General features: G+C 37.3%; 1 protein-coding gene across 4 annotated transcripts in view; it reads right to left on the bottom strand.

Annotated features, from left to right (window-relative positions):
* Positions 1 to 27,562, bottom strand: part of BCL11B (BCL11 transcription factor B) — an 87,447-nt gene extending 59,885 nt beyond the window's left edge. For 3 of the 4 annotated variants that reach the window (XM_063439746.1, XM_063439745.1, XM_063439743.1), the window contains exons 1-2: positions 27,192 to 27,562; positions 11,464 to 11,832 (exon numbers count right to left, since the gene is read on the bottom strand). In XM_063439746.1, the coding sequence (XP_063295816.1) occupies positions 11,464 to 11,832; positions 27,192 to 27,249 (427 nt within the window). In that variant the 5' untranslated portion in view covers positions 27,250 to 27,562. The remainder of the gene's footprint in view (positions 1 to 11,463; positions 11,833 to 27,191) is intronic. The other variant, XM_063439744.1, reaches the window with a different exon arrangement.
* Positions 27,563 to 27,894: the final 332 nt, after the last annotated feature.

Raw genomic sequence — 27,894 nt, forward strand, 5'->3', positions numbered from 1 at the left:
AATTCATGAAGGAGTATGATGTTTCTTTAAAAAGAAAACCACACAATTCTCTCTATTCAGTAACAGGTATAAACATATACACTGCATAATTAGCTTAAATATTCTTAACACAATTTACCTTGAAAAAAGAATGTATACCACAACCACAAACAGTCGAAGATCCATCAAACTCTCCTTTTTTTTCTTGTTCTTTTTTTTTTCTTTCATCATTTTAACACGGACCTAAAAAGCTCTGGGATTTTTTAGCAAACCATCAAACCACAAAGAACCTGCGTTCCTTACCATGGGAGCTTACTTGCAATGATTTGAGTGTTTAGAGAGAGAGAGAGAGAGAGAGCAGACAGGGCAGGGGAAGGAGGGGGCACGACTGTCAACGTGAAACAAAAAGAGAGAGACAGAGGGGGGCCAGTGATCTATTCAAAGCCAGACACACTGACCAAGGTCAGTAGAGAGCGATTCAGATCTCAGAGCAGCTGTGCAATTATCCCCAAATTATGCATAGACTTGAAATTCCGAGATTCTACACAGCAGCTTGCTAGGAGAGGGAGATCTTCTGGAAGGTGTAATCACTGTAATTGCTCCCTGGCTTTCCAAAAAAAGGCGTCTGGATTAAAAGGGATCTCATAATGCAAGATCTACATACAGACAGAGAGGCAACAAAGTAATGAGGGGGTCAGACATTGAGGGCTTAGTCCCATGGGGGTGGTGAGGATTACAGAAAATGAATTGTACTACTTTTGTTAGTTTTTTTTTTAAAGGTAAATTTTTATTAGAGCAGCGAGGTACACAGATATTTTAGAAAAGCACTGGGCGGACATGCCTCTAATCCCCTCCACCCCCTTAAAACTTAGCAGACTTGATTTTTGTGTGCATTCTTTCTTCCATAAATGACAAACGTTCAGACATAAGAGGAAGTGAATTAAATAAAAAAAAGTGAGAGAAAGTGGATTTTACCCAAAGTAATCACACACAGGGGAATGCTTATCATCCTATTTATATAGCAAACAAATAAATTAGCAGCGTCAGGTCACGGTAAAACATAACGCCAGCGAAAAAACGTAATATAAGACATGGCAAGTGTATCGATGATTTGATTGCGGCAAACATTTTCTATTAACGTCTCAATAAAGGGAGTATATAGGTTTGCTCTTGTAAACTCCCAGGTAAAGGTGAGATATGTAAGATTGCAAAGATATAAAGCCTAGACTTCACTGCTCAGTAAATAAAGGTTTAAACAGCCCACCCTACACATCATACACCATATACTTAATGCATGTTTCTATATAAGCCGAATCAATAGGCAATGCAGATTTGCCCCTGTTAAGGGTTTAACCTGTCCTTCTACTCCCATGTACATCGACAATGAAAATATTGGCTCAAGAGAGGGATCTGGCTGCCAGCAAGCCACAGCGTGACTGAAAAGTCCATTCTGTTTTCATTACATTGCTGGGATATCCTTCTCAGATCTGGAATTCGGAGTTATGCGCCCCCCCATCCACCCTCCCGAATACTCCACCCCTCTTTCAGCTCTCACGATGGCGAATCTAGAGCCAATGGAAAGGATTGCTCATCTGACTTTAGCAGTGTATCTTCCCCCACTATCACTGATACAACACTTTATAACATCAAGAGATTCTTTCGCACTGTACAACAGGCATAGCATAACAGTATGAGAACTCCTAAAACAGACAGATGATATGAAAGCTCTGCCCTGTTTAGATTGTAAACTTTCATCACTTTTCATTACCGGTTTGCTGAATCTCTCGCCATTAATTTCTATGTCCCTTCATTTTTTTCATTGTGCTGCGCTACAGAAAATGTTGGCGCTTTCACACTAATAATAACATAATGTTTTATTTTATGGAGCTGCCGTATCATCTCTCTCATTCTGTATGGGAAGATGAGATTGGAACTCAGAGTAAAGTGCAAGTGGGATAGTGATCCGGTGTAAACTGCAGGCAGGTGACACAAAAAGGGACATTTATCCAAGTATTTTGTTCTAAATAGTTGTCTAAAGTACTGGGGCGATCATGGCAGAAACCAGTGAAACCAGTAGACACATTCCTTATCAGACTACTGTTTCTGAAGTAAAGCCAAAAAACTGAGTGTTTGAGAAAACTAGATTCGGATGACGCCCGATGACCCACAGAGTTCTAAGTATTCTGATTTAATGCCAATAAACCCCCAAGCTCTGTGGCTTTGCACACCCCTGACCTTCATGTAAACATTACATTCCCCACATGCTAAATCTATTTTTACAATAACAAAGTACATTTTTTACATAGCTGGTAAAGATAATTTTGAAAGGGGACTGGGCGCAGATAATACAGATAATATGCAGGTGCTTTTTATCAGTACTAACATGTCAGGTTCTAAATTCTTTGCTAAATTGACCCCTTCAGTGCCACTATTACTACTAGTGATACATATACGGAAATTCTAGAATCACGTAGCTATAGCTAGGAGAATAAAGGGATTTTCTTAGAAAGCAATATGGCCATTTACTTTTTCATTATTTACTGTAAAATGAAATAAATCAGCATAGGCATTTTAAAGAACAATGGCAGTACAGCTTCCTAGTGTTTAAAACCCCAGAATTTAGAATGTAATAAAGTGGGCTGTGGTACTTGTCTATGGCCTGGAATAGCTTCTGCTTTCAAATAGAGCTTGAAAAAAGGTGTCCTTTGCTATTACTATAGAGGTGAAAGGGGTTGCAGGATTGCGTGAATAGGCTAAACATGGCACTTTATTCAAAGTCAATTCCTGCAAGAACTTTTACCTCTTCAGCTCCTACATGCCTTGCAAAGTCAATGGCCTTCTATGCAGTAAGAAAAATGTATGATAGGAAGCAAAATATTTTAGATTGGGGAAGGCAACCTTCGGCACTCCAGATGTGGACTACATCTCCCCTGATGCTTTGCCAGCACCATGGCTACAAGATCATTATGCTAGTTGTAGTATAGAACATTTGGAGTGCTGAAGGTTGTCTATCACTGTTTTAGATCATGAATTAGTTTAGAACAGGCATAGGCAACCTTCGGCACCCCAGATGTTATGGACTTCATCCCCCATAATGCTCTTACAGCTATGGTGCTGACAAAGCATCATGGGAGGTGTAGTCCAAAACATCTGGAGTGCCAAAGGTTGCCAATGCCTGGTTTAGAAGCTTTCTTTACATTTACACCGTAATCCCTTCTCTTTGTAACAAATCCAATCTCTAAAAAGATACAGCTATTTTATTCTCTATCCAAAACTATTATCAGATCTTAAAAATAAAATATGCTTAGAAACAATACATTTAGACCACTAATGAAGAACTTTAGATTTAAACTGAAATTAATTCCTATAAAACATGGCGCAAAAAGCCATCAGTAACCTTGCTTTAGCGGCACAGTCATTTTGTTACTGTGTCGCAAAAGCAATATACTGTATATACGTACTGTTGTAATTATCATTTTAAGCTTATTTGGAGGATCCCTATTGATTATTTTAGGGGCTGCACTCCAGTGGTCCCCAGAATATATATTTCTGGGTCTGATTTGCTGCTTATGATCCTATGATACAGGATGTAAACTTTAACTATTTTTATGACATTAATGGAAAATTTACTTTACCGCTGTAAAAAAATAAAAAAAAGATATGTTGCTTAAAACTAAAGACTGGTTTATCGTATAATCAGAAAACTGAGAATAGGAGAATAGATTCTGAAGGGCAATAAATGTAAAAGATGATTTAACACTGTGAGTAGAAGAAAGGGTTAAATGTTCCTAAGGCGAACATCACCTTTCTTCTGTTGACACCTATAGATAATGTCTGCAAATGGGTTATTTCACTAAGCAAGTAACTGTAGAAAACGGATGGGAAATTAATATACCAAAAGTGTAAATCCCTTTTCCAAAATAAGGGTGCGTTTACAGTGTCCGGCAAAAAATCTCCTGGAATGCGTCCTTAATCGATCGCCCGGTGCCTTCACCATAACTACGACAATAAAACATTAAGATACTATAGTATATACGACAATATATTTTTATATATATATATATAAATATAAAAGCACTGATGAGTACGTGTGACTCCAAAGAGTTAAAATATATTGTGCGATCAGAGTTTAAGTTAAAAGGAAATAAATAAGGGAACTTCACTGTCCTTGAGCTCTGGACGATAAGTATATTACCCTGCTACAAAAATACCAGCACACGCACTTAAGCGTATAAAGTGCATTTATTTTCTTCAATGTTTCCTGGTGGGTGGACCTGAGCGTTGAGAGGACAGTGGTCACACTGTGTTATTTCCTTGTGAAGAATACAGTTTTGCGATGACCTGGGATTGCTTATCTAATCTCTTTCGTGTAACTGGGCCGTAAAATGTTGACAGGCTACCGCCACCGCACCTTGCCGCTTAAATCTAAATATACAAGACATTCCAGGACTCGTTTAGCTTGCATTTCTTTCAAGTAGCAAAATTAAATGTATTCAGAGAAGCTTATCTGAATGATTTGGGTAAAATATTAAAAAATGAATAAAAAGAATTTCAATCCATCTCTTGTTTCAGGATGGGGGTAAAAAAAATCTTTATTTTTGAATTTTTTTTATATTTTTTAATTTTTTTTTAACTCGATTGTAAAATATCTTCATGCTCAGATATCAGTAACGTATTTACGTGGCAAACCATGTATGTCATGATATCAAGGGATTTGGCTCGCGTGTAAATGGTTAATTAGTTTATAATCCCAGAGGGAAGGAACTGGCTTTTTTAAGATAACATTGAAGATCACACTTGGGCAGCACTGATACACCAGCAAGCTTAGCTATAAATGCATTAAACCCGACCAGGGTCCAAACATATGGATTGTTCTGTATTTAGTACTGACACTGCCGCCCCCCTCTCCCAATCTCAATACAGATCTTTCAAAAATTACAAAACCTTAATTGGCAGAGGGTGGAACAGCCACAAAATTATCCTCTCTCTCATTTTGGTTAAATAGGTTTAGTCACCGAACAGTTGTGACAAGGTGACAACCAAATTACAATATATATCTCATTTTTCCCTAAGTGAGTTCAGCTAAATTGTCCTAAATTTTTGTAACTTGGTAATTAACTCTTGACTCACTGTTTAATGAATATACCCTAAGGATCTAAATTTTGCAGATCACTGGTAGTAAAGTTATGTTTTACGTCTATAAGTGTGGCTGCACCTGCAGCGAATCCCCATGTTAAATTCAAAAGTGCACTGTTTATGGCAGCAATTTATTTTTGCTTTTACTTCACATTGTTTCCTGTCCCTAAAACTTCAAATTACAACATTGCAAAGTTTCCTCTGCTGTTCCCACTGATACCAAAGCAAGGACATGAAATTCTGAGGATTTCTGTCAGGTTGCTGGTAACTGAATACCTCCCAACTGTCCCTATTTCGGAGGGACAGTCCCTATTTTGAGTCCAAATCCCTCTACCCCTATTTTATATCCTAATATCTCTTTTTTCCCAGGAGCTCCATATTGTTCAGTATATAAAAGATCTTCCCAGCAATAATGATCACAGTAATGAGTCTTTACCACACCCACGCACTAAAATTCAAGTGTCTCTCTTTGTCCATTTGAAACGTTGGGAGGTACATAACTGGGTTGCATCGCTACTGTATATGTTGGTGCTATTATTCGTGAAAAAAAAAAAAGAGACAATAAGAGCAACATGTTCGTTTAAGCAGTTTTCATGAAGCCCATTGCAAATCTGCATGTGTTTTGCATACAAACTTTGAAATTCTACAATGTTTTTGTGTATTTGCAGTAAAGTCGCTTATTTAGAATTTAACTTCCTGTGGTCATGTGCTTTATAAAGCCTATCACTGATATTGAAGGGGGCTGATGCTGACTGTCTGACTTTTTGGTAAATACAAATTTATAGTTACATTTATTTTTCGGAATCCCTAGTTTGATCACCTTGCCCGCATCTTGTCCCTTCGCTCTGTTTTCTGGCCCAAGGCGACCATCCGTTCTCATTCTCTGTCTCTGCTCACTGATCTGGTCTATCTGTAATTACACTCAAGTCTCCCTGTAGTAGTAGAGACATCAGGTGTCACGGCGGGTCTCCATTCTGGATGCCCTGGCAAACGGAGAGTGAGCCAAACTCAGCAGAAAGCAGCTTGACATACACTGTGCAGCAGCCAAACAGCACGCTTCTCTGAACCACGAAAATGGCTTGAATTTTGTCTATTTAAGAATTCTACGCAGATAGGATGGGCGTCAGGGGCCTGTTCATTACATGGTGTCTAATGGCCATCATGGTATACCGCAATAAAGGGGCATATTTAGCATAAGACAGCTCCGGTAATTAGCTGTCAGGAAAAAAAAGAAAAAAGATAATCCTGAACATTCTACAGAACAATCAATCGCGTCCACACACAGATTTTACTAATCTCCATTTGTAACAAAATAATTAGAAATGAATCAGGTGGCTTATATTGTGCCAATAGCTGTGTTTATCTCTTATGTCCATAATAAGATGTGCATCTTGGCTTCTGCGACCTAACAGAAGGCGCAGGCTAATGTGGGGCGCAGGACTGTGATCTTTGTCATTTAAAATAGGAGTGCCCCCTCTCTTTTTCCACCTATTTGCAGCATCTGCAGACATTGTCCTGTTTTTACCCTGTGCCCTGGTGTACTCGTAGTTACTTGGGGGTTAGACCTATGACCTATCAAACCATGTGTATCTCTCTCAACAATCCAGTTTCTAGCTTATTTCCAGTTATCCCAGGTTATCCAGCAGTGGGACACCTCAATAAACTCACACTAAAGAGCTGCATGGTCTGCCCTGAGCGGGGCCAGTCACAACGACAGTAAGTCAGGCAGTCCGACAACTTTCTGGGGGGGACAACCCCCTTTCTTGCATGAATTCACCACTTTGTTGCCCCATTGTAGTCTACCTTCTTTCCATCCTGTTCCCTTACTTGCCACAGGTGAGATGTATGAATATGATCATTTAAACTAGTGGTTCCCAACGCAGTTCTCAAGGCACACTAATGCCTGAGGTATTTTTAGGTATTATCACCAAACAGAATTGAAAAAAATCACTAAATCCTAAGCCTAGCCATGGATCTCAAACTCACGCCCCGCAGATGTTGATGGCCTACAACTCCCAGAATGATTTGACTCCAATAGATGCCCAGGTAATCAGCTGAGTTATAAATTATTGTTTAGTAACACCCGTGGGGCTGAAGCTTGTGATACCTGCCCTAGACTGTGTGCCTTGAGAACTGGTTTGCTCTGGTTTGGTGTGCCTTGATAACAAGTTTAGTCCACTAGTTCTAGTAGGCAAAGTGTAAAAAACTTGAAGTCTAGTTCTATGTCCAGATCAAGCAGTAAGGCCTCCTCGCATTTTCTACAATGTTGCCAAAATAAAAAACAGTCACCTAAGTAAAAGTAACGTGACATACACAGGCCAGCTAGGTCATGGAGGACTTAACAGTAAAACCAAAGTACAGAAGGACGTTAAGAGCTGAGGAAACTGTCAACAAGTAGAGCACATGTCAAGAGAGTCATTTAAAGAAGAATGGACTGAGCTTCCTTGAAATACTTCAAACCTGAATGACAGAACCAGATCTTGTATAAGCCAACCAAGTAGTTATTTTTCTTCTGTGACAGAAAAAAAAGTCAGCTACAGGTGCCTGAGATTAAATCTCACAAACATTGTAATCTCTGTGGTAGCCACGGTTAATCTTAAAAGCTCCTCTCTGTGGTAGAGGGTTTAAAGAGAGACAGATTTTACCAGACCTGTGGTACTGGATTTGTGAGATTCCTGAGACTGTAAGGTAGATCCATAAGTTCTTGGATCTAAACTCCCTGGTAGCTCAGATCTAGGCAACCTTACTGTAACTCACAGCACCAGCTACAGCCTTGAAGTTCCAATACTAGAATGTTTACAAGTATTCAATTCAGCCTCTGCAAAGACCTCACCTGGGGAAGAATAACGCTAAAGGTTATCATCCACGTCGGAGAGCAAAATTGGTACACACATAATTAAATAAAAGTGTACAAATAATGACATGAAAATGTTTTATTGGATATATATATGCAGGTAAAAATTTCACATATACAAGGATATTACACCCAAAGTGAAATGTAGGAAGTAGCTTATTTATTGATTTGAAAAATGAAGGCCAAATTAGTAGTTGGATAAAGTCTAGTTTAATTTTTTTTTTTTAGACAACATATTTCAAATCAAGTGACAACAAACCCACAACTCATAATGCAGCTATGTGTATCAGCGATGGTAAATTTTAGCAACTTATATTCAAATGGCAAAGTTTAGGTGAACATAGTCAAGCCGTGACGATAGCAGAGTTATAGAATTTCTCCAAATTAGCTATTTTTACATATATTTTGCCATTCTGATTAATTCGCAAAAATTCTGATTTTGGTGGAGAAATTATTAAATGTGACATCGTGGACAAATTAGAGATATACGATAAGAAAATGTATTCCAATTCTTTTTACTCTTCGACAACAAAAAGGAAAAAAATAAACACAAACAGATCTTGAGCAGAAAAAATGCAAGCACTGCAGTCCTACAAACTCAATTATGCTACAATAATTAACGCTTCCACCACATTAAATTATATTTTACATCTAAGCAGCTCAAATTTTATTCTTTAGTCTTTTTCTAACGAGCAGAGAAACATATTTTTGTTATGTTCGATTAGATACATTAAAAGAATAGAAAATAAATAAAATAAAAAATAGTAGCTTTTAATTATTATTTTATTATTTATATAGCGCCATCAAATTCCGTAGCACTGTACAAATGAAAAATTTATAAAAAATTCCAGCTGACAAAAACACCTTGTGCATGTATATCCAAGGATCATTTTAGTTATTTTTCTTGAAAAAAGGATGAGTCTTAGAACATTTTTTAATAAAAAAATACATTGGGGCACGGGGGCGTTTTATAGTGTAAGAGATTAGCTTAATTTTAACTTGTTTTTATTGTGTTTGTTTACACTTTGTATCCATTGTATTCAGTAGATTGGCATGTTATCCTTTCTCTAATAGTATCTCTATTGAAAAAAAACATTTTTGTTTTATTAAAAAAAAAAAAAAAATTTCAAGTAGAGGCCGACACCTGGTATATGACAAGAAATAAGTGCACTCACTTTAAAATATTTGGGAGTCATTTAAATAACGATCACTTTTAAGATTTATCAAAGTGTTGAGCAAAGTTATCTTATCTTACTTTGGACATTTATTCCATAGGGTTATCTGTTTACCATTTATATATATAAATATATACTTTTTAATTTTATATGCTTTAGTATTCATGTGTCATTCTTAAACTAATACACCAGCATTAGGCACCGCCTATTCATAACACTAGAGTGTTATACTTATTGGATAATTATCACTGTCCCTCACAAAAATAAGAAAAAAAAACAAGATTTACCTACCTTACTGCCCTGGCATGCTGGTCTTGATGACGTTGCCCCACCTCTGCTGACTGAGACCATCAGTACTGACAAACTCAACCAATCCAATGCTTCCCCACAGCAATGGGGCTAGTGTGCATGTGCAGTAATCTCAGCATCCACTCATAGAGATACATTGAGTCAATGAAGTGTTCAGTGTCTCCATGCAGAGTGTTGAGGCATTGAACGACTGTCCTGCAGTGTTTGCAAGAGGACATTCAGGAAAACCCTGTGGTGGCTGTCCGAGTGACAGAAACTAGAGGTGGCATTAGGCATCAATGTAAATGCTGCCTTATTTTTAGAAAAGGTCAGAGTAGAGACAGACTCTTTGCCCTAGAACCCCTACATTAAGCTGTTGTGGTTCTGGTGTCTAAAGCCCCATTGTAGGAGCTACAAATATAGCAATCACTAGAACGAACAGACAAATAAAGATCACTAGTCTTTGCTCAATCTTTCTTGGTATGATTACAAAGTGCTCACACAGAAGAGAGATTTATCAATGCAAAATGGATGTTTTTTTTTTTGGTGTAGTGAAGTATAAAGTATTGAGAGGTATTCTACTGGTTTCTATGGCTATTGCTCCTTATTTAGTACTGTAAAATATTGACCAGGCATCTCTGCTGTTCAGCCTCCCTCCTCTGTACAGAGCATATGAGACTTCTACCAGTAATCCAACAGTTAGACAAACCAACTGTTGTCTGTAGAATACTCAGCAAATACAGCAGCTAACACCGGAGGGAGGAGAAGTAACCCACTTCCCCTTGGTAACAGACTTTGCAGAGAAAAATGTATAATTCTTCACTGTATCAACAAGCACCATGCATCTACGCATATAAAATCAAATAAATCAAAGGTGTTTGCAATTTTATTTCATTTTGGATTTATTTATTTATTTATTTATTTATTTTTGTGTTACGGGTACGTTAAACGTATTTATGGAAGGCTCTGCGCAATGAAAGTTTTGCTGACGAATACGTTCATTTTGGGATGCAGAAGTCAGAAAGCCTGGAGACGCTGTATTCTAGGAAATGGAACGGGAAGTGTGCTGTACGCGGGTTTCAGGATAAATAGGTTTAGGATTAGCATTAATCCCGACTTCTAACATGTAAAACAATGCAACTTCAAACTCACAACGTTAGCAGAGGGATGTGTGCCAGAAAGATCAAAGATGGGAGTTCAAATGATATTAAAGTACGTATATATTCTTGGATTAAGCTGATGATTAATTACATGATGAATTGGGGCCTCTTATGTTTAACTAAGTCTTGCAATAAAAAAAAACCGTAGCTACCAGTATTTTATGTATCTTATCGAACTACCTGTCTGTCTGTTTATCCTTTTTTGTTCGTCTGTCTCTCCTTCTCTGTTTGTCTGTCTCTAATTCTGTGCTCATCTGTATCTTTTTCTGTTTGTCTCATCCTCTGTTTGTCTTTTTGCCTCTGTCTCTTTCTGTTTCTCTGTAATGTATCTCTGTAACTAGACATACCTGCACTTGTCTTGGTACCATTGTGGTACCATTGCAATACCACTCTATATACCTATCAATTATTTATTTAAATTATAAACACATATATATATATATATATATATATATATATATATATATATACAGACGTACAGACGAATTGCTAGAAACATGATTGATATTTCATTAGACTGATTTACATTCAGAAACATAAGATATAGACATGGATAACAGACAGACAAACAAACAGACAGACAGGTAGATAGATATAATGAGAGTTAGGTAGGAAACTGTTTTCTTCTTTACACATATCTATGTTTTCCAGTGTATTTTATACTAAATGTTATCAAGTAACTCATTTTGTAGCTGGAGTTTAAACATAATACAATGTTGTCAAAATTAAAATCTATATGTAGCCGTGTACCTATTGTGAGTGGCCTAGTTGTATGCTCTGGATCTTACAGGCTTGTGGAGCGTGTGTGTGTTTTAAGGCATGACACAAAGCTTTGCGCTGTCTCTGCAACAGCACATTAAGGACACTGTACCTGCAATGTTCTCCTGCTTGGGGCAAATTCCTTTCGTAGGCGTGAGAAGACGGTCTTCCTCGTCGGGCGTGACTTGGATGCCGATCTCCACGGGCTCTGCCACTTTCCTGAGCTCGGAGCGAGATGAGGGGGGAGGAGAGCTCTTATCCAGACTTTTATCATAGCAGACACTGCTGGGTCCGCCGCACAGCTTTCTCTTGTGCTCTATAAAAACCAAGATGTCTCCCAAAGGGAAGTTCATTTGACACTGTCCACATGTTAGCAAGTCGGGGTCTGTCCCGTTGCCGCCGAGATTAATGGATCCTGACTCAGGGAGGGCAAGAGCATCATCATCGTCGGTGATCACCGTTTCAACATGGCGGTCGTCTGCTAAGAAAAATAAAGAAGAGCTATAAGCACTGGAATATCCACATAAACACGATAACATCAGCACTAACGCAACATTCCAAAGCCCATATCCCCATCTCTAACAAAAGAATAAATACATAATACAACTGCAAGAAATCCCACTCAATACGTAAAGGTTAACAAGTGATTAAAAAAAAAAATTATAGCTGATTTATTGTGCCCCTTCCTTCACCAATATACAGAATGTCCATACTGATCTGCTGTCAGGGTCAGCACTTTTGAAAAATTTTTGTTGAAAACATTTTTCTTACGAAACATAGAAGGTTTTTACAGGCATCCTGCTAGAAGCCCTTGACAGCTCCATTAATAAGATGTTGCACGGAAACACCATTTAGGGGGTCACCTGCAGACGCAACTTGCCAGATATCCTTTTTTTTTCAGGGCTTAACTTCCATGAGATAATTGAAGCTGTCCACACACAGATCCATTGTAACAGACAACCCTTTATTTCCCATAAAACTTGCCTCAGGACATTTAAGTTAAAACCTTTTCTGCCATACACAAGCTAAGAGACGACTGAATGTTTCCTAATAGCTTCAACGTCTTGTAACCCCCTGCCATATAAGAAGCAGTATGCCCTTGGCAATACATAACACGTGAGATTATACCATTCTACAATTCTTTACGGTATTTACAAGCAATAGGGAACGCATCGTCCTGTATATATATATATTAAAATGAATAACAGACATCTGATTTTACATCAGACAAGTTCTGTGTCCTGTATCAGTCTAATGCAGTGGCATTGATTATGTTAAACACGTTACACTCCAACTTCTTTACAGCTGACATTTTTGCTTGTTTTCTTAAGCACACTATGATTACTTGAGGTTGGAATTAATTACAATGGAAAGTATGGCAGATGAAGGGACTGCGTTGTTTGTTTTTGCAACAATTGAAATTTTATATGAACACGGTAAATGTATTGATTTTGCGTAAAATGTCCATTCGTCTTCAGTCTCAACAAACATTCTTGCAAAGACACGGAAAATTTACACTAACAGACATGATTTTTTTTCTATTTATTTATTTTAGACAGGGACCTTAGGCAGCTGTTTGTAATAAAGGGGATGCAGAACTTCCCCAAAACCATACTAACAAAATAATTCTCAGAAAGGGTTCCTTGCACACACATTTAAATGCTGCTTCTTGTACAGTTTTGCACTGTTTTTGCTTGTTTTTGTTTTTAAACATGTTTTTGTTATGTGAGTTGTTTTAAGCAGAAATGTGACACTATAGCTTGCATTTTATGCAGGAAACAGAAAAAACTTTTATTTTTCTAAATCCCAATAAATCGTGGTTGTATATACAAACACACATAAAATAAATATCTACAATTTATGTTGACACAATGTAACAAATGTTTTTTTTTTTTTCTATTTTAGTTTAATGGATACTGAAAAATGGCAAATCAGTCTCAGGGATTTGATAGCAAAAAAAAATATTGGGCTTGTTTAATAAAAGGTATTAAAAACATTTTGGCTAGAAGAGTTGAATTTGAAAATATTGCTTTTGTTTGCCCAAATTCTGTAAGATACTGAACGAGTCACAGCTATTTACTAGTTAATGAATTTATTTAATAAGGAACTGCTAAAGTGGGATTGCAATTTTGGAATTTAAAGTTAAAATAATTTAAAAAGTGCGAACAAAAGATTGGCCAGAGATCCAAGATCCAATCCTGGTTTAAATTGCAAGGTTCTTACTTTATTGCAGGCCATTAAGCTGTATCTGACATCATTACCTTAAACCTAGAACCATATATTTAGAAAGCAGATAAGAGCCAAATGGTGTATCTAGATAGTCTGTCAACTATAACTGTCAACTAACAACTCGTTTTTCTGTGCAGGAATTCAAAACTATCATACAGCGCTGCGGAACATGTTGGTGCCATATAAATAAAACTTTTTTTTAAGATGTTCATAACAGATGGAAAAGACTGGTGCATTCCTAGCCTATGCCATGTAACGAGCCAACTGTTTGTCGCAGTTTGGAGCACCCTGTTTCTGCATGGAGGGAGGATGCCTGATGCATTCAGGAAACCACCCAAAATGTTTTTTGTGGTGCAGCACAACTGTAAAGGCAACAAATGCACCCCCTGTACATGCATATTACACAATTCCAAAAAAAAAAAAAACACGTGTTTCGCTCTTCCACAAACTATTTTGTCCCAGGAATTCAGCCCTCCTCAATTAATGTTTTAATTACTGCCATACCCTTTATTAATAGCACACAACGCTGTCACTGTCCGGCATCCCTCGCATAGAACGCAATGGGCACAATCTGTCTGCAGTCCATAAATACAATGATGTGAAAGCCATTTAGGACAGCCGTGGTTTTGCCAATTCCAGGTGCCATTAACCTTTTGCATACTGAAAAGTCCTTAATCCTCTGAATGTAAATATCTCAGGACTCTCAGTTACATGATAGCACAAGAAATGTCTTATTGATTAAACAGTATTCTAAGGCCATAACACTGTATAACAAAATCCTGCGGAATCATATGCATAAATAGCTTGTACGTTTGGTTTAATGGAATTTTTTTTAACAGGTGAATATATGAGCAAGAACAGAATACATCTGTACACAAGGGGGTCATCATACATGCACAAGAATAAGGATCATGCGTGTACAAGAAAAGAAGGGATGATGCATGTTCAGAAGGGGGCATCATACATGTACAGGAATAGCCTGTCATACATGTTCAGGAACATGTCATCATGTATGTACATGCATGTATAAGAGAAGGCCATCATACATGTACAGTAATAGCCTGTCATACATGTGCAGGAACATGCCATCATGCATGTACAGGAGCATGAAATGATGCATGTATAAGAGAAGGCCATCATACATGTACAGGAATAGCCCATCATACATGTACAGGAACATGCTATCATGCATGTACAGGAAAAGGAAATTATGCATGTATAAGAGAAGGCCATCATACATGCACAGGAATAGCCTGTCATACATCTACAGGAACATGCTATCATGTATGTACAGGAGCAGAAAATTATGCATGTATAAGAGAAGGCCATCATACATGTACAGTAATAGTCTGTCATGCATGTACATGGACATGCCATCATGCATATACAGGAGCAGGAAATGATGCATGTATAAGAGAAGGCCATCATTCATGTACAGTGATAGGGACTGTGCATTTACAGGATCAGAGGATGATGCATGGGCCCTAACATGTACGGGGCAGGCTAACATACATGTAAAGGACAAGAAAACCCTTTATCTGGATTCACACTCAATACCCTTCCTAATTTACTGGACCTGAATATAAAACCCTCCTGTGGCCTGTTCAAAGTCTGTGTCTCTTACTCTGCGCAACTGACCAGAGACAGTTGGAATGTACAGATGTCCAGGACCTAATGAAACAGCCAGTTTTTTCCTTTTTTCTATTTTTCATGAAACAGACAGTTTAACCTTCTGCTCAGAATCTGAATTAAACCGATCATCGTTACATCTAAAGGGATATGCATTCACAAGCCAGTCATTGTCTAGTGTGCATCCTCACCCACTAGCTTAAGGCAGTAATGGAATCATACCGCTTCACTAACAAATATTTTTCCCAGAATGTCTCTCAATAAATTCTCCCTCCCCTTCGTTTTTTGTTGTTGTTTTTTTTTTGGTGCAACAACAAATGTTTAACACCTAACTTGTCATTATCCCATTTTCTGATTTTACTCCTACTTTAATGTTACAGATTATTTATCCAAGTTAATCGCAAAATATCTTATTTAACTTAGTGCTGACTGCTCTACCTTCCTGCTTGCAAAGAATCAAGCACAGCTTAAATGGACACTATAGTCACCAGAACCACTACAACTTAATGTAGTGGTTCTGGTGTCTATAGCCTGTCCCTGCAGTGCACTGTAAGCACTGCCTTTTTAGAGACAATACTGTGTTTACATTGCTGGCTAGTAACACCTTAATGGTAACCCCTCAGATGGCTAATAGAGGTGCTTCCTAGTCCAGTGCTGCACAGTATGCAGCACTGGCGTTCAGCACTCTACGCTCTGCATTGAGGCGCTAAACGTTCCACTGATTCAATGCATCTTTATGAGGAGAAGCTGATTAGCGCAGGGCAAGCATGGGAAAGCATTGGATTGGCTGAGATCATCATGATTGATAATCTCAGCTATGGAGGCGGACCCAGCCACAGTAAGACCGGTGCAGTGGGGAAAAATGTGAGCAAAATCACCCTTAATTTCAACAGAGACTGGGCCGGGGACCTAATGATTTATTTCAGTACTATAGTGTCACAAATTCATGTTTGATAGCTCTTTATACAGAACACCAATCATCTTTTAGAACCCAGATCCTATTATAATTCTGCTAAGCATACAATCAGTAATTTCATGTTGTTTTAAACTAATGATTCTTGTCATTCAATACTCTCACCACTGTAATTTTTACCGTAGTAATAGTCGGTGTACCCAACTAACTCTCCTAAAAAATGTTCATCTCTCACCCACCCACCATGGTTTCATCTTTTCTTTATTTCCCCCTTCCGTAGATAACGAACAATTGACACTGTCCTAAGACTTCTTGAAATCAGGGTTGCACTCAGCAGACAGTGTTTTTTAACAGATGTCACTCGTAAGCAGAATGCTGCTCTTAAAGGAATATCAAGCATATCGCTCACTTTTATCTCCCAGAAAATTATACATACTGGTTGTTCAAAGCTATTTCATATTTCACACCCCTGCGCAATTTTCCTCATTCGCACATATTTCTTGCGTCATTAACGTAGCTACAGCTTTCTGTTTCACTTGTTTGGGTTTTTTGCACGGGGATAGACTTTTCTTGGCAGATTTAATAAACCACTTACAAATATATGTCCCTTTATGATTTTTGGTACCACGTGAGTAGTAAAAAGAATTATATTGTACTTATATGTGGCGTGATTGTGTATTGGTCATTACTTGAGTTTTGCAATTTGTATATTTGCTTTTTTTAAATAACTGAGAATGATGATGGACTACAATATGCAATACTGGTTTCAAAACCAAGTTTTAAATATGGTTTGAAAACTATGATGAATGTGTTAATGTGAGAGAATCTATGATGACAGCAGATGATGACATAAGCATATGAAGATTCTCCATTCCTCGTGATCATGTATAAAGCACTCATATTCTGCAGCATTGTACAATGGGAAGATCATCAACAGTATTGTAACAAGTGACTGAGCTAAGTGCATCCAATTCCATATAATATCATTTCAGATATTTTTTTACAAAATATTAATACAAATGGACAGTAAATAAATGATATGCTTACTAAACACAATTAGAAAAAAAACGTATGTTTGGAACTATTTAAATGCTGGAAGAACTTGAAAATGTAAGCATTATGGTCCAACTCATTTGGATTCCATTTATAGATTGAAAATGGATATTACTAAATAGCGTGTTGTAGTCACTTGACAATTGACTTACACGATTTAAGCAAAGAAAGTGACGTTGGAAAAATAGTTCGGCTAAATTGAGCCAACCAGACTTAGATTTTTCTAACTACGTTATTTCAGCCTATATTATGTAATATAGTTGTTACGGAAAAACAAAAAAAAATGTCAGTGAATAAAAAAAAAAGCCTTTGTTATGTTAAACATATTTTCCTTAAAAAAAAAAAAAAAATTCACACAAAATCACACACGTTCTGCTTTGTGTTTTCATTCCTTGAAATTAAATTCAGTCAGAAACTTTGCAAAAAAAAAAAAAAACAACAGAAAACAATTATGGGCAAGCTGGTGTAATTTGAAACAGCCAAAGATAAATGCAAATTAGCGTAAGTGAAAAAAAGAAAGATTTTAGATTTGTGAACAGCGACAAATGTTCAATCACAGTAGTAAGAACTGCAAGGTATAATATGAGAAGATCTATAATGTAATAAATAAATGATAAAAGTCCAGTCTGATATCAAGAAAGGATAACAGATGGAACACTGGAAAGGTCTTATCCAGCTATCTATGGATAGATAACGCCATAGTTAAAAAAAAATAGGTTAATAAGGTTTTTGTATTACTTTTAAAAAAATATATATATATATATATATATTTATAACTTTAAATTTGGTGGAGATTAAGCAACTAAAAAAAAAATAAACAAAATAAACTTGTGTCACATTATAACGGTAATTTACTAAACTCTAAAAAATGCCAAGCTGTATAGCTGAGATTTTTTTTTTTCAAATTACCTATTTTAGTCTCGCTTTTTTATCTCAGTTTGCTACAATTCAGAGTTTAGTAAATATACCTGAATATGTCAATATCTACCTTTCCATGTTCATATTCCAAGTTCTGACAGAAAAAAAAATGCACGTTTTCATAGCTTGACTGATTAAGGCTTTAAAAAACAGCAACCACTGATCAGAAACTCACTTGTTCTTTCGGTATAAAATTTTTTTTTAATTCTGTGCGTGAAAAAAGACACAGATTCTGACAAACGTGGTGAAATTCTTCAAACGATCTGCTTGTATTGTTCACTGTAAAACGAAGATATATTTGTTGTTACCACCATAGCATATCTCTCTACTTTTCATAATCTTCCGCAGGATTTTTTTTTTTATATTTGTTGATGAGATAGCTGGCAAGCAGATAAACAGCTTTAAAAAATATGCATATTTAGCTGTTGGTGAGGGCTTATAATTTAGCGTGAATAGGGAAGCAGTTTAAAAAGGCTCGCAGTTTGTGATCAGTGCTGAAACACATATCTACGGTTATTGAAAATATAAATATACTTTATTGAAATCTCTTTATTGAAACTATAAATATAAGGGAAGAAACAAAGGCGATTTCAGAAATATATTTTGGATTTCTTCCTGTATTACGCAAAAAACAAGCAAACAGGCACAAGAAAAAGAACATAATGTAAAAATATATATAGTAAAAAAAAATAAAAAATAAAAAAAAGAACTGTATTCGGTTGCAATGATGTTAATCAAGACTTTCTCTACCCTCTCACTTGCTGGATAGAATAAATAGAATTCCAGGATATATATTTTAATATGTACACATTTAGGATTACCAAAGAAAATGTGCATAGAGTTTCTCTTAAGTGTCAGTTTGTTACATCTTCTCACCTGCATTTTTATCCAAAAAAGCCTCAGTAACCACAACTGGTTTAAAACGGCCCACCCTTCCTATTAACCAGTTAACGCCTAGCGAATCCTGCCAAGGGATCTCTTCGGTGTATTGCAACCCACCCCTAGCAGTGAAAGAGTTAAACTTGTCAAAGATTTACCAGCAGTCCCAGTATCAAATCCTCAGTTATTCCACAGTGTATCAATACAATAATTTTGTGGATACTCTAGGGAATAATGCACATTATGGAACTAAGTGTGAAAAGCGGATGTGTTTGAAAATATTTCGTCCACCTCACGAATGAAGAGAGGAACTTTCAGTCTGTTGATATTATATGTTTTATGTTTTGTTCTGTTTTTTTTGGGGGGGGTGGGGAGGGTAACACACTTCCAGTAGTGTACTCATTACATGAATACTGAACTTCCATATTTAAGATTGGAGAAGCATTGACAGCCCATCTTCTGTCCTACCTAATTTAGTTTCACATCACCCCGAAAGAATGCTTTACCTTCACGGTATTATCCCGCAACTATCTTCTTTACCCACATACCATAACACTAAATAATGCAATGTTAAAAACAATATGATGATAATATATCATCATCACAATCATTCTTTTTTCATAAACACCTAAATAGTATTTCCCGATGTTTTCATGGAATTACATCAACTACTATCCTTACCCATCTACCAATAAAATTATTATTTTCCAAAATGTTATAGGATTGTATCCATTCTGATGCTTATCCAGATACGTTTACTCTAAAATAAAGTAATGGATCATTTTCAAGGGATTATATCAACCGCTATCTGTACCCACATACCCTAGCAATAAGATAACCTAATGCTTCCAAACATTTTTATAGGATTATATCAACCTCAATCTTTACTCGTATACCCAACCTATAAAATAATGTTTTCTTTATAGTAATACGCATGAGCACACCTTTATCTGTGGCTGTATAAAGTGTATAGTTCTAATGTAAGATGACGGAAGACACAGACAATTCTACTGCGTATCTATCGCTAAGGGCTAAACCACAAGAGACTAGCTCACATCTAGGTTTCAACGAAAAAAGGGGCTGCAACATCATGGGTTCTGCGTCACAGCTTTAAGCGCAACTACAGCTTCTGTTGACTAAGATACAAACTTTGCATAGAATCTCGGGAACCTCTGACAGCAAAACAGCTACACACAGTATTTAGCTACTGCATGGCAAAATATAGGATATAAGCACATAGGAGCATTTAACCCTAAACATGCCAAAAAAAGGTGCTGCACACCTTGATCGAACTACTTAGCTAACAGCAAAAAGAAAAACGTATCTCTTTTTTTACATTAAAGATGTATTTGCAGCGTATGTTGCTGTATTTTTTTTTTAAAGTCAATCTGTGGTTTATAACATGCTGAATTTGACCTATTTAATCAGAGTAAAAATCTTTATATCATACACTTGCTGCTACAGTAAGTTAGTGGTGCAAAGAGTCGAGCATCGACGACAATTGCAAACAAATCTAGAATTTAAATTCAAGACAAAAACAAAAAGAGAAAAGAATAATTGCAAATTTTAAAAGCATCATGGATAAAGTTAGCACTGGACGATTTGCCAAGTCTATTTTCTCTCTTTGTGTTTTAAATGTTGCACCAGTAAATAAGTTCAGATGATGAGTGTGTGCGTTCAGTAACGCTATGGAGCAATTTCGCAGCCTGTTCCTATAAGACAGGCAATTGGCTCCCTCTAGCAGTAAGTGTTTGTCAGTTAAATGCCTCAGGGCACAATTGAGATGTTGAAGCTTAAAAATTCAATAGAAAAAGGCAGAAAAGTTTATTTTGAAAACTATCGCAAAAACAATAAATAAAGAACAGCAAAAAGCAACAGATACAAGTCATATTGTAGAAAACTGGAACGTTTTTAAATCACCAAGTGCCTTATAAACGCAGTCTTGGATGTAGTTTGTTCTTGGTGCATGATATCTGATCAATCTTCCCTGTAAAGCACTATATTAAAAACTAATTATTCTCAAGAACGCTGTCAACGCCTGGCATGGTGCGCACTTTGAAATGACACTCTATCGTGCCACTGTAATTTATAGGGCCAAAAAAAATTAATACCCTACCCCCCCCCCCGCCCGCTCCACCCCAGAAAATGTACTGTAGCATGCTTGTAAAATAGAAGAAGCTGGTTAACAGACATAAACGTAGAAAGAAAACTGTTTGATAAAGATTTAAAAAAACAAAAAACACATACACACACAATCACAAAACACAATCTTGTAAACAATGATGAGATTACATTTAGCTTGGCCACTGGTAGAACCTGCTCCAATTAAAAGTCTGCAAGAAAACATTAACGACAAAAAATAAATAAACTGATAATCTTTAGTGAAAATATTGAGAGGAAACACTCATATATTCATTTTTGTCTGGGCATAACAAATGGTTCACAGGTGTGATTCATTTGTGCCTTTGGTTAGATGACAATTAAACATTTCCCTTTGCTACCTGTAGGCAGTGAATGGGTTAGCTATTTAATCAAAGGTGGTATTTTTTAGGAAAAATTGAATTAGGTGCTTTTATGATAAATTTGCAATCAATGTATAAGAACACAGCTGACAACTCAGTATTGTCACTTTTAAATCATGCGAGCTAGTTTGTACAAACGCGTAAATATAAAATTATTTGGAGATGTCTATGTTGTTCTGTCATTCTCATGGGAAAATTAATGCATGTATATATATATACATACATGAACACTCTGCTGATTTGGAGCTGATGAAATCGTAATGCTAATTTTATGTAATTCTATACAACTTGTCTAGATGTTAAGATAAAATGTACGTAGATATTAACTAACAAGCAGAGAATTAAGAAATTGTGTTTTTACAGCAGAATGCATGCAGTCTTTAGGGTAGCACAGAATCTCACCAATTCTGTAAAATGCATCTGTCATGCAAATATAAAAAAACTGTATCAAAAGCTTGTCATAACGGGTATTAAGCTCAGCATGATGTATCATGGAAACATCAAGGATATTAGTCAAATATTAATTGTCGTTGGGTTTACAGTTTAGAGGCCTGTAACTGTGCGTTCATTTGCAACTTAAAAGCTCAGATCTTGAAAGTGTACTAATTATTCATGCATTTCACATCGGTTAAATTAATCGATAACATGGCAGCCACTATTAGGCCGCTGCGACTTCTTTGAAGGTATGAAAAAATGCAAATAGGTGACGGCACATAAAAAACAAAACAAAAAAAAAACGTACAAATTTACATTGGGTTTTAATAGTAAAATTTCTTGATATTTTTTAATTTTTTTTTAATTTTGTCCTTGCAGGGAAGAACAATGCTTAAGTAAGATTGTCGCTGAGACACGCAGACGCAAGAGTTATTTTACTACTAATATGATTGGGAGCGAATCCACTGAACGCTTAGAAAGTAGTGAGTGGATATCTGATGCGAAAAATCTGCCTGTCACTAGATTCCTATAGTACATTTAAAAAAAAACCCAGAAGGCTTTTCAACAATAAACAATAAAAACTGGTTTGACGACTCAGTCCACTAAATCTGCAGGTATTTTCATGCTAAAACATCCGTGCTACTCTCTTCGATCCTCCCTCTGAAGCCTTATTTTCATGTTGCTGACAATAACGTCTGGATATAAACTATTTATCTGCATACTGTAGCACCCGTAAGAGGCACAATTAGCTGAAAGGAAAAGTCTTTTGTCTGCATCAGTCTTATGGCATGTTGCTTGTGATGTGTGTTGTTGTTGTGTGTGTTTGTACGACTGTAGCTGGTTTATATTCCTGTCTGATCCTTGTTTATTTACCCTGTGCCAACATAGTCCACACAGTAGAATTCAATAGGCAAGAAAGCAGTAGCATATATTACACCCTCTATCAATAGAAACAGCTAATGGTCACGGGGCGATGGATAACAGATTTCCAAGACAGAAGAGCTGACGATCTAATCTGACCCACAATTTTTCTTTTCTTAGTTAAACAACTTAATTCCTTGCAGGGACTTGCTATTTTGATCTACCCTCCCCCAGCCCAAAGCACAGTAGCTGTAACCTCCCCAAAAATGAAAAGGTATTCAGTTACATTAACCAGATCCTTTTTTATTTTCTTCTGCTCACATACAGGGTCCCTACACCTCGCTCTTACTTGACATTCATGAATAGGTTGTAAGGTATGCAGACGCCCATCCTTGGAGCCTGCATACTAGCTGACCTGATAGAATCTCTCTCTTCTGTTCCTTGTACGATTATAGATACATTACACATAGATGATATCAATTCATCATGATACCAATTTCTACCAAAATCATATAACCGAATATAACCCAGGTGCACTTGGAGATATTCAAAGCTGGAACCACAAGACCAGCTTTTTTTAAACAAAACAGGGGTGCATGCTTCTTCTCGGTACTGGTAACCATGAAATGGCACAGCATCTTCCCCAGCAATCATTAAACATGCAGCTACCTGTCTGTATCGTCAAACTCCCTAAAACTATTCCCATAGAGCTAGTCTAGCAAGCTGGATAGAGTGCTGCTTATCACATTCTGCCAAATACCTTGCAAAACAACAAATGTCTGCATCACTATCTCTGTACATTAACCACTTGCATGCCTTTTTCATTAACAGTTTTATTTTTACAATTTATACAGAATTTCATCTCAGTCCATAAACATTAAGTTTTGAGAATAAGTCAAATGGCATCTGGTAAATGTTGCAAGATATCTGTCTGTCTATCTATCTATCTATCTATCTATCTATCTTAACCCATTGAATGCCAGAGTAAGCAATAGTGCTAGGCACAGCAGGCAGAACCTGGCAGAGAAGGGGTTATGCAAAATGCTAATACACTTCATGCATATTTAAATAGTGCCAGTGATGTCAGATCAGATGCAGTGATCAATGAGCCTAAAAGCATGGAAATGTAAACATCCAAATATACCTACCTGTTCTATGATTTTTTGCATCCACTCAGGAGGGGGGGGGGGGGTGAGGGGGTCACTGCAGCAGTTTCATAGTCACCCATTTCCCCCAAAAAAATATATGCAGGCCTCATGTAGATATATGCTGGAAATCATTTAATGGGGTGCATAATTCATCCTCTGCATGTCATTCTATTACACAGATAGCATCCCCAAAAATCCTCACTCATCTTGGCTGGCAAAGCTTGGCAATAAAATTCCTTCTCAGCAGTATCTGCTTATGGAATATATACATATATTATACACATGATGGTTTGGGAGAACCCCTTCCAACCAAAGGTACGAAAGGCAGCGGTGTATAATCATGTAATTCTAATTTTAAGGGGGGAGAAAAAAAATATATCATCCATTTTTTGTGCTAAATTCATTTTCTTAACCCTGACCAAAAACAAGCAAAAAAAAATTTGGGTCCCCCATTACAACGATAGAACATGCACCTCCCTTTTTCAAGAAAAAATAAATAAAATGCCAATTTTCAATCATTCAAAAAAAAACCCCCACAAATCCTTACAAAACCAAAATAAGGAAGGGGAAAAAAAAGAGAGAGAAAAAGCAGATAGAGACAGAATGGCAGACGAGAGGACTGTAGCAGTGAAATAAGACTGTTCTCCCAGCAATTCATGGGAGGGGAGAGACCCTTATATATTCCTTATATATATTTATTTATTTAAATTTGTTAAAATCGACCATAAATATTCCCCCCTGCCCCTTCCCCCTCCCAGGATCCTCAGATCCCTAGCCCAGCTCTCTGCACAAGGGGTATTGTATAGAGGGGAGTTTTGCCTGGTTTTCCCAAGATTAATGCAACATTCCCCGGCTGTGCAATGGATACTGAAAGCTGGGCTTGGAAGAGACCTATTGCACATCATTTTCGGGAGGTCAGGGGGTGAGATTAACAAAGCTAAAGAAGACTAAGGTGAAGCCGTGTGCAGTCCAAGAAGGCAGACAGCCTGTTTTCAAGGGCTAGATCAACTATCTTCTCTTCCCCTGCCAGATCAGCCTTTTTATCCTAAAAATACCTTTCCCCCCTTACTGTGCTCACTATAGGGGCTGCTCTGCTGGTGAAGTTAAATGAATAAAGTCAGATGTAAGGGGGATTACATAGCAGTCACCATGTGCACTCAGTAAAGTCAGCCACTATCACTTTCATATTGTATTCTAACAAATACATATAGTGCCTCTAACACATTTAGGTGCGTCTGTATGTGTGTGTCGCGTGTGTGCATGTGTGTGTTTATCTATATAAATGTACATAAAAAAAGGCAGCGACAAAAATATGTTAAAAATGGAAACATACTTTTTTTTTTTAAACAGCAAAAATAAGTTAAATTTAATCAATTATTTCTTAAAACAAATGCACACTATTAGATTGGCTGAATTTGCTAACAAAATGTCATCGGTGAAGTCATTTATTTTTTTTACTAAAAACAAATAAACATAAAAAATGTTTCTTAACTACAGTGTGATCATAATTTAATTACACAAGTTCACAGGCTTCACCCAATTAGGGTGTCAAAATTGGGCCATGTGCTATTTTCACTATTTAAATTCTTAACAACACACACCTACGGCACGCCAAAATCTCGCTGATAACCTCTGTTTTCATTCTGTCTTTTTAATTTCACTGCCTGATAAATCTCCCGCCATAACTTGATTGCAAGCTTTGCTGCGCTCATTTTTTTTTTTTTTCTGAGAAAGTCATTTTAGTTGCCGGTTACCTGCATTTAACCCCTATTTTACCAACAAATATCTTCACTGAGTCGTGCCTTTTTCTTCAAGGCTACTACGAAACATATGGCGAATAATTGTGACTTATTTGCGAAGATGTGTCGAACTGCGTCTTGAATATGTCTGCAAGGCTACGCCATAAGATATGCTGTAAAACCATTGGCATAGTTGATAGATTGTTATTATGACCCCATAGTCAGCGGCTACCTACAGTGGACCTACGGTGACAAAAAGTTGTCATATTTGAACATGGTGTACTTCCAACCCCATTGACCCAAATTAAACAAACTACAAGGCTGTGGGGTATTGCTAAGAAGTACTGAGATGGCCTTAGATTTACAGAACAAAATCACAACTTTTATGCAGTCCAAGCAAATGTAATAGCACGTAATACGTTCAACTGAGGTTTTCTTTTTTTGTTTAATTGTTTTATAAGAATTCTACCTGAATCCCCAAAATATACCTGTCTGGGAGGAACTGACATCATTTCCAAATTCCAGGTTACTTAATAAGAGTCTGCAAGCTTTGCTGTGATCCTACTGCACTCTAAAAGCCCATCTCCCCATGACCCAACACGTAGCCCAAATCCTGCACATATGGGTCAGTAAAGACCAAAATTGCCCCAGACAAACCTAAAAAAAATGCATGCTCCATTCAGTGTGTGCAGTCCCCCTCCCCTCCTAATAAATGGATCCAAGGCCCCCCTCATACGTCTCCCCCTCTCCTTCTCTCTCCCTCCAGAGCCTCCTTGCCAGCTTGTATGTTGTATTTCCATTTACAGACAGGCAGTTGTATTTCCCTGCTAGCCATGTGTTTGTCATTAGTTCCCCCTCTGCCTGTACTGCCCAGTTCCTATCTTCCTCATCACCAACTTTCCAAGGGAAATAAAATTAAGAAAACTATACATTTACATTCATTCAGTGACCAGTGCATTATTTAACCCCTTGTTTGCATGTGAATCAACCTAATTTAAGGAGTTAAATAAAATCTGCAAAGCATTGCACAGGACAAGCTGCAGACCCAATTCTTTTGCAGACATTGGGATCTGGTTTAACAGATGAGAAGTGTATTTTTAAAAAAATATATATATATTTTTTTTTTTTTTTTTAGCAAATTAAATGCACTAATAATGGGTGTCATCAAGCATGATGCTGTAAGGAGAGAGTGATTTTACTTAAAATCTAGCAGAGTCTACAGTAGTGTCTGCTGTGCTGTGACTTTTCACTTTCTACTTGTCAATATGTATCTCATGTGTTCTTACAACTTTCTCCTCGCTTCCCAGTTAACCTGATCCAAGGCAGCCTGGATCTTGCAAACCCTGACAAGGCTCAAGAAACGATTTAACCCCTTGATTATTAAAAAAGCATGGGTGTCTGCCCCACCTACACCCTCGTTTCCTTCCTCCCCATGCTGCAAGGAGGGTGATGGGAGCTCACCCATTGCCTGCCTTGGAACTTACCCCACAGTTTCCCATACAAAGCTGACTTACCTGTGATGAGATCCCTTTGTAACAAGTGCTGAGGCTTCCCCTGCTTCCGACGGGACATTGCCCTGGCATTTAAACTGGCATCGCCCAGAGAGCTCGCTCTGACCCAGGACTCTTCCTCACCCCCACGTTGTACTTCTTTCCTCTTTCAAAAAACAAAAATGAAAAAAAAATCTGATGTCTTCTAGAATTCAAACGAAACAAAAAGCTGCAACAACGTTGCAACAGTAAAAAAATGAAAAAATAATAATAATAAAAAAAAATCAATTGCAATGTCCCCTTATCAATAAGCAGACGTCTTCTTCTATAGTCTCTTCTTAACTTAGGAACTGTTACCCACTCGTGTTAATGTCCACAGTGCAAGGCAATGGCAATTCTCCCATAAAAGCAAAGAAAAAAAAAGAATAATATTAATAATAATAATGATAAAAAATATTTCTCAAAAAAAAATAAAAATGCCCAAAAAAGAGAGAGTGAGAGAGAGAGGAGCTGACCCTGCTGGGTGTCAAGGCTTGCCAAAGAGTGTCTCCTTGGTGCAGCAAGCCTGGCACTGCCCTGGTATGATATGCCCAGCAGTGCGGTTGGCACCCTAAGAAGAGGACTGGCTGGTCCAGCGCAGTGCTGATGAGATCTCTCTAATTGCAATGTGAAGATGGCGGAGCCCTGGTTCTCTGGGAGCTCTGCCTATCTATGGCTGGGGCTGCCT

The sequence above is a fragment of the Pelobates fuscus genome, chromosome 13 (genome assembly GCF_036172605.1).
Source record: "Pelobates fuscus isolate aPelFus1 chromosome 13, aPelFus1.pri, whole genome shotgun sequence".
Taxonomy (NCBI): domain Eukaryota; kingdom Metazoa; phylum Chordata; class Amphibia; order Anura; family Pelobatidae; genus Pelobates; species Pelobates fuscus.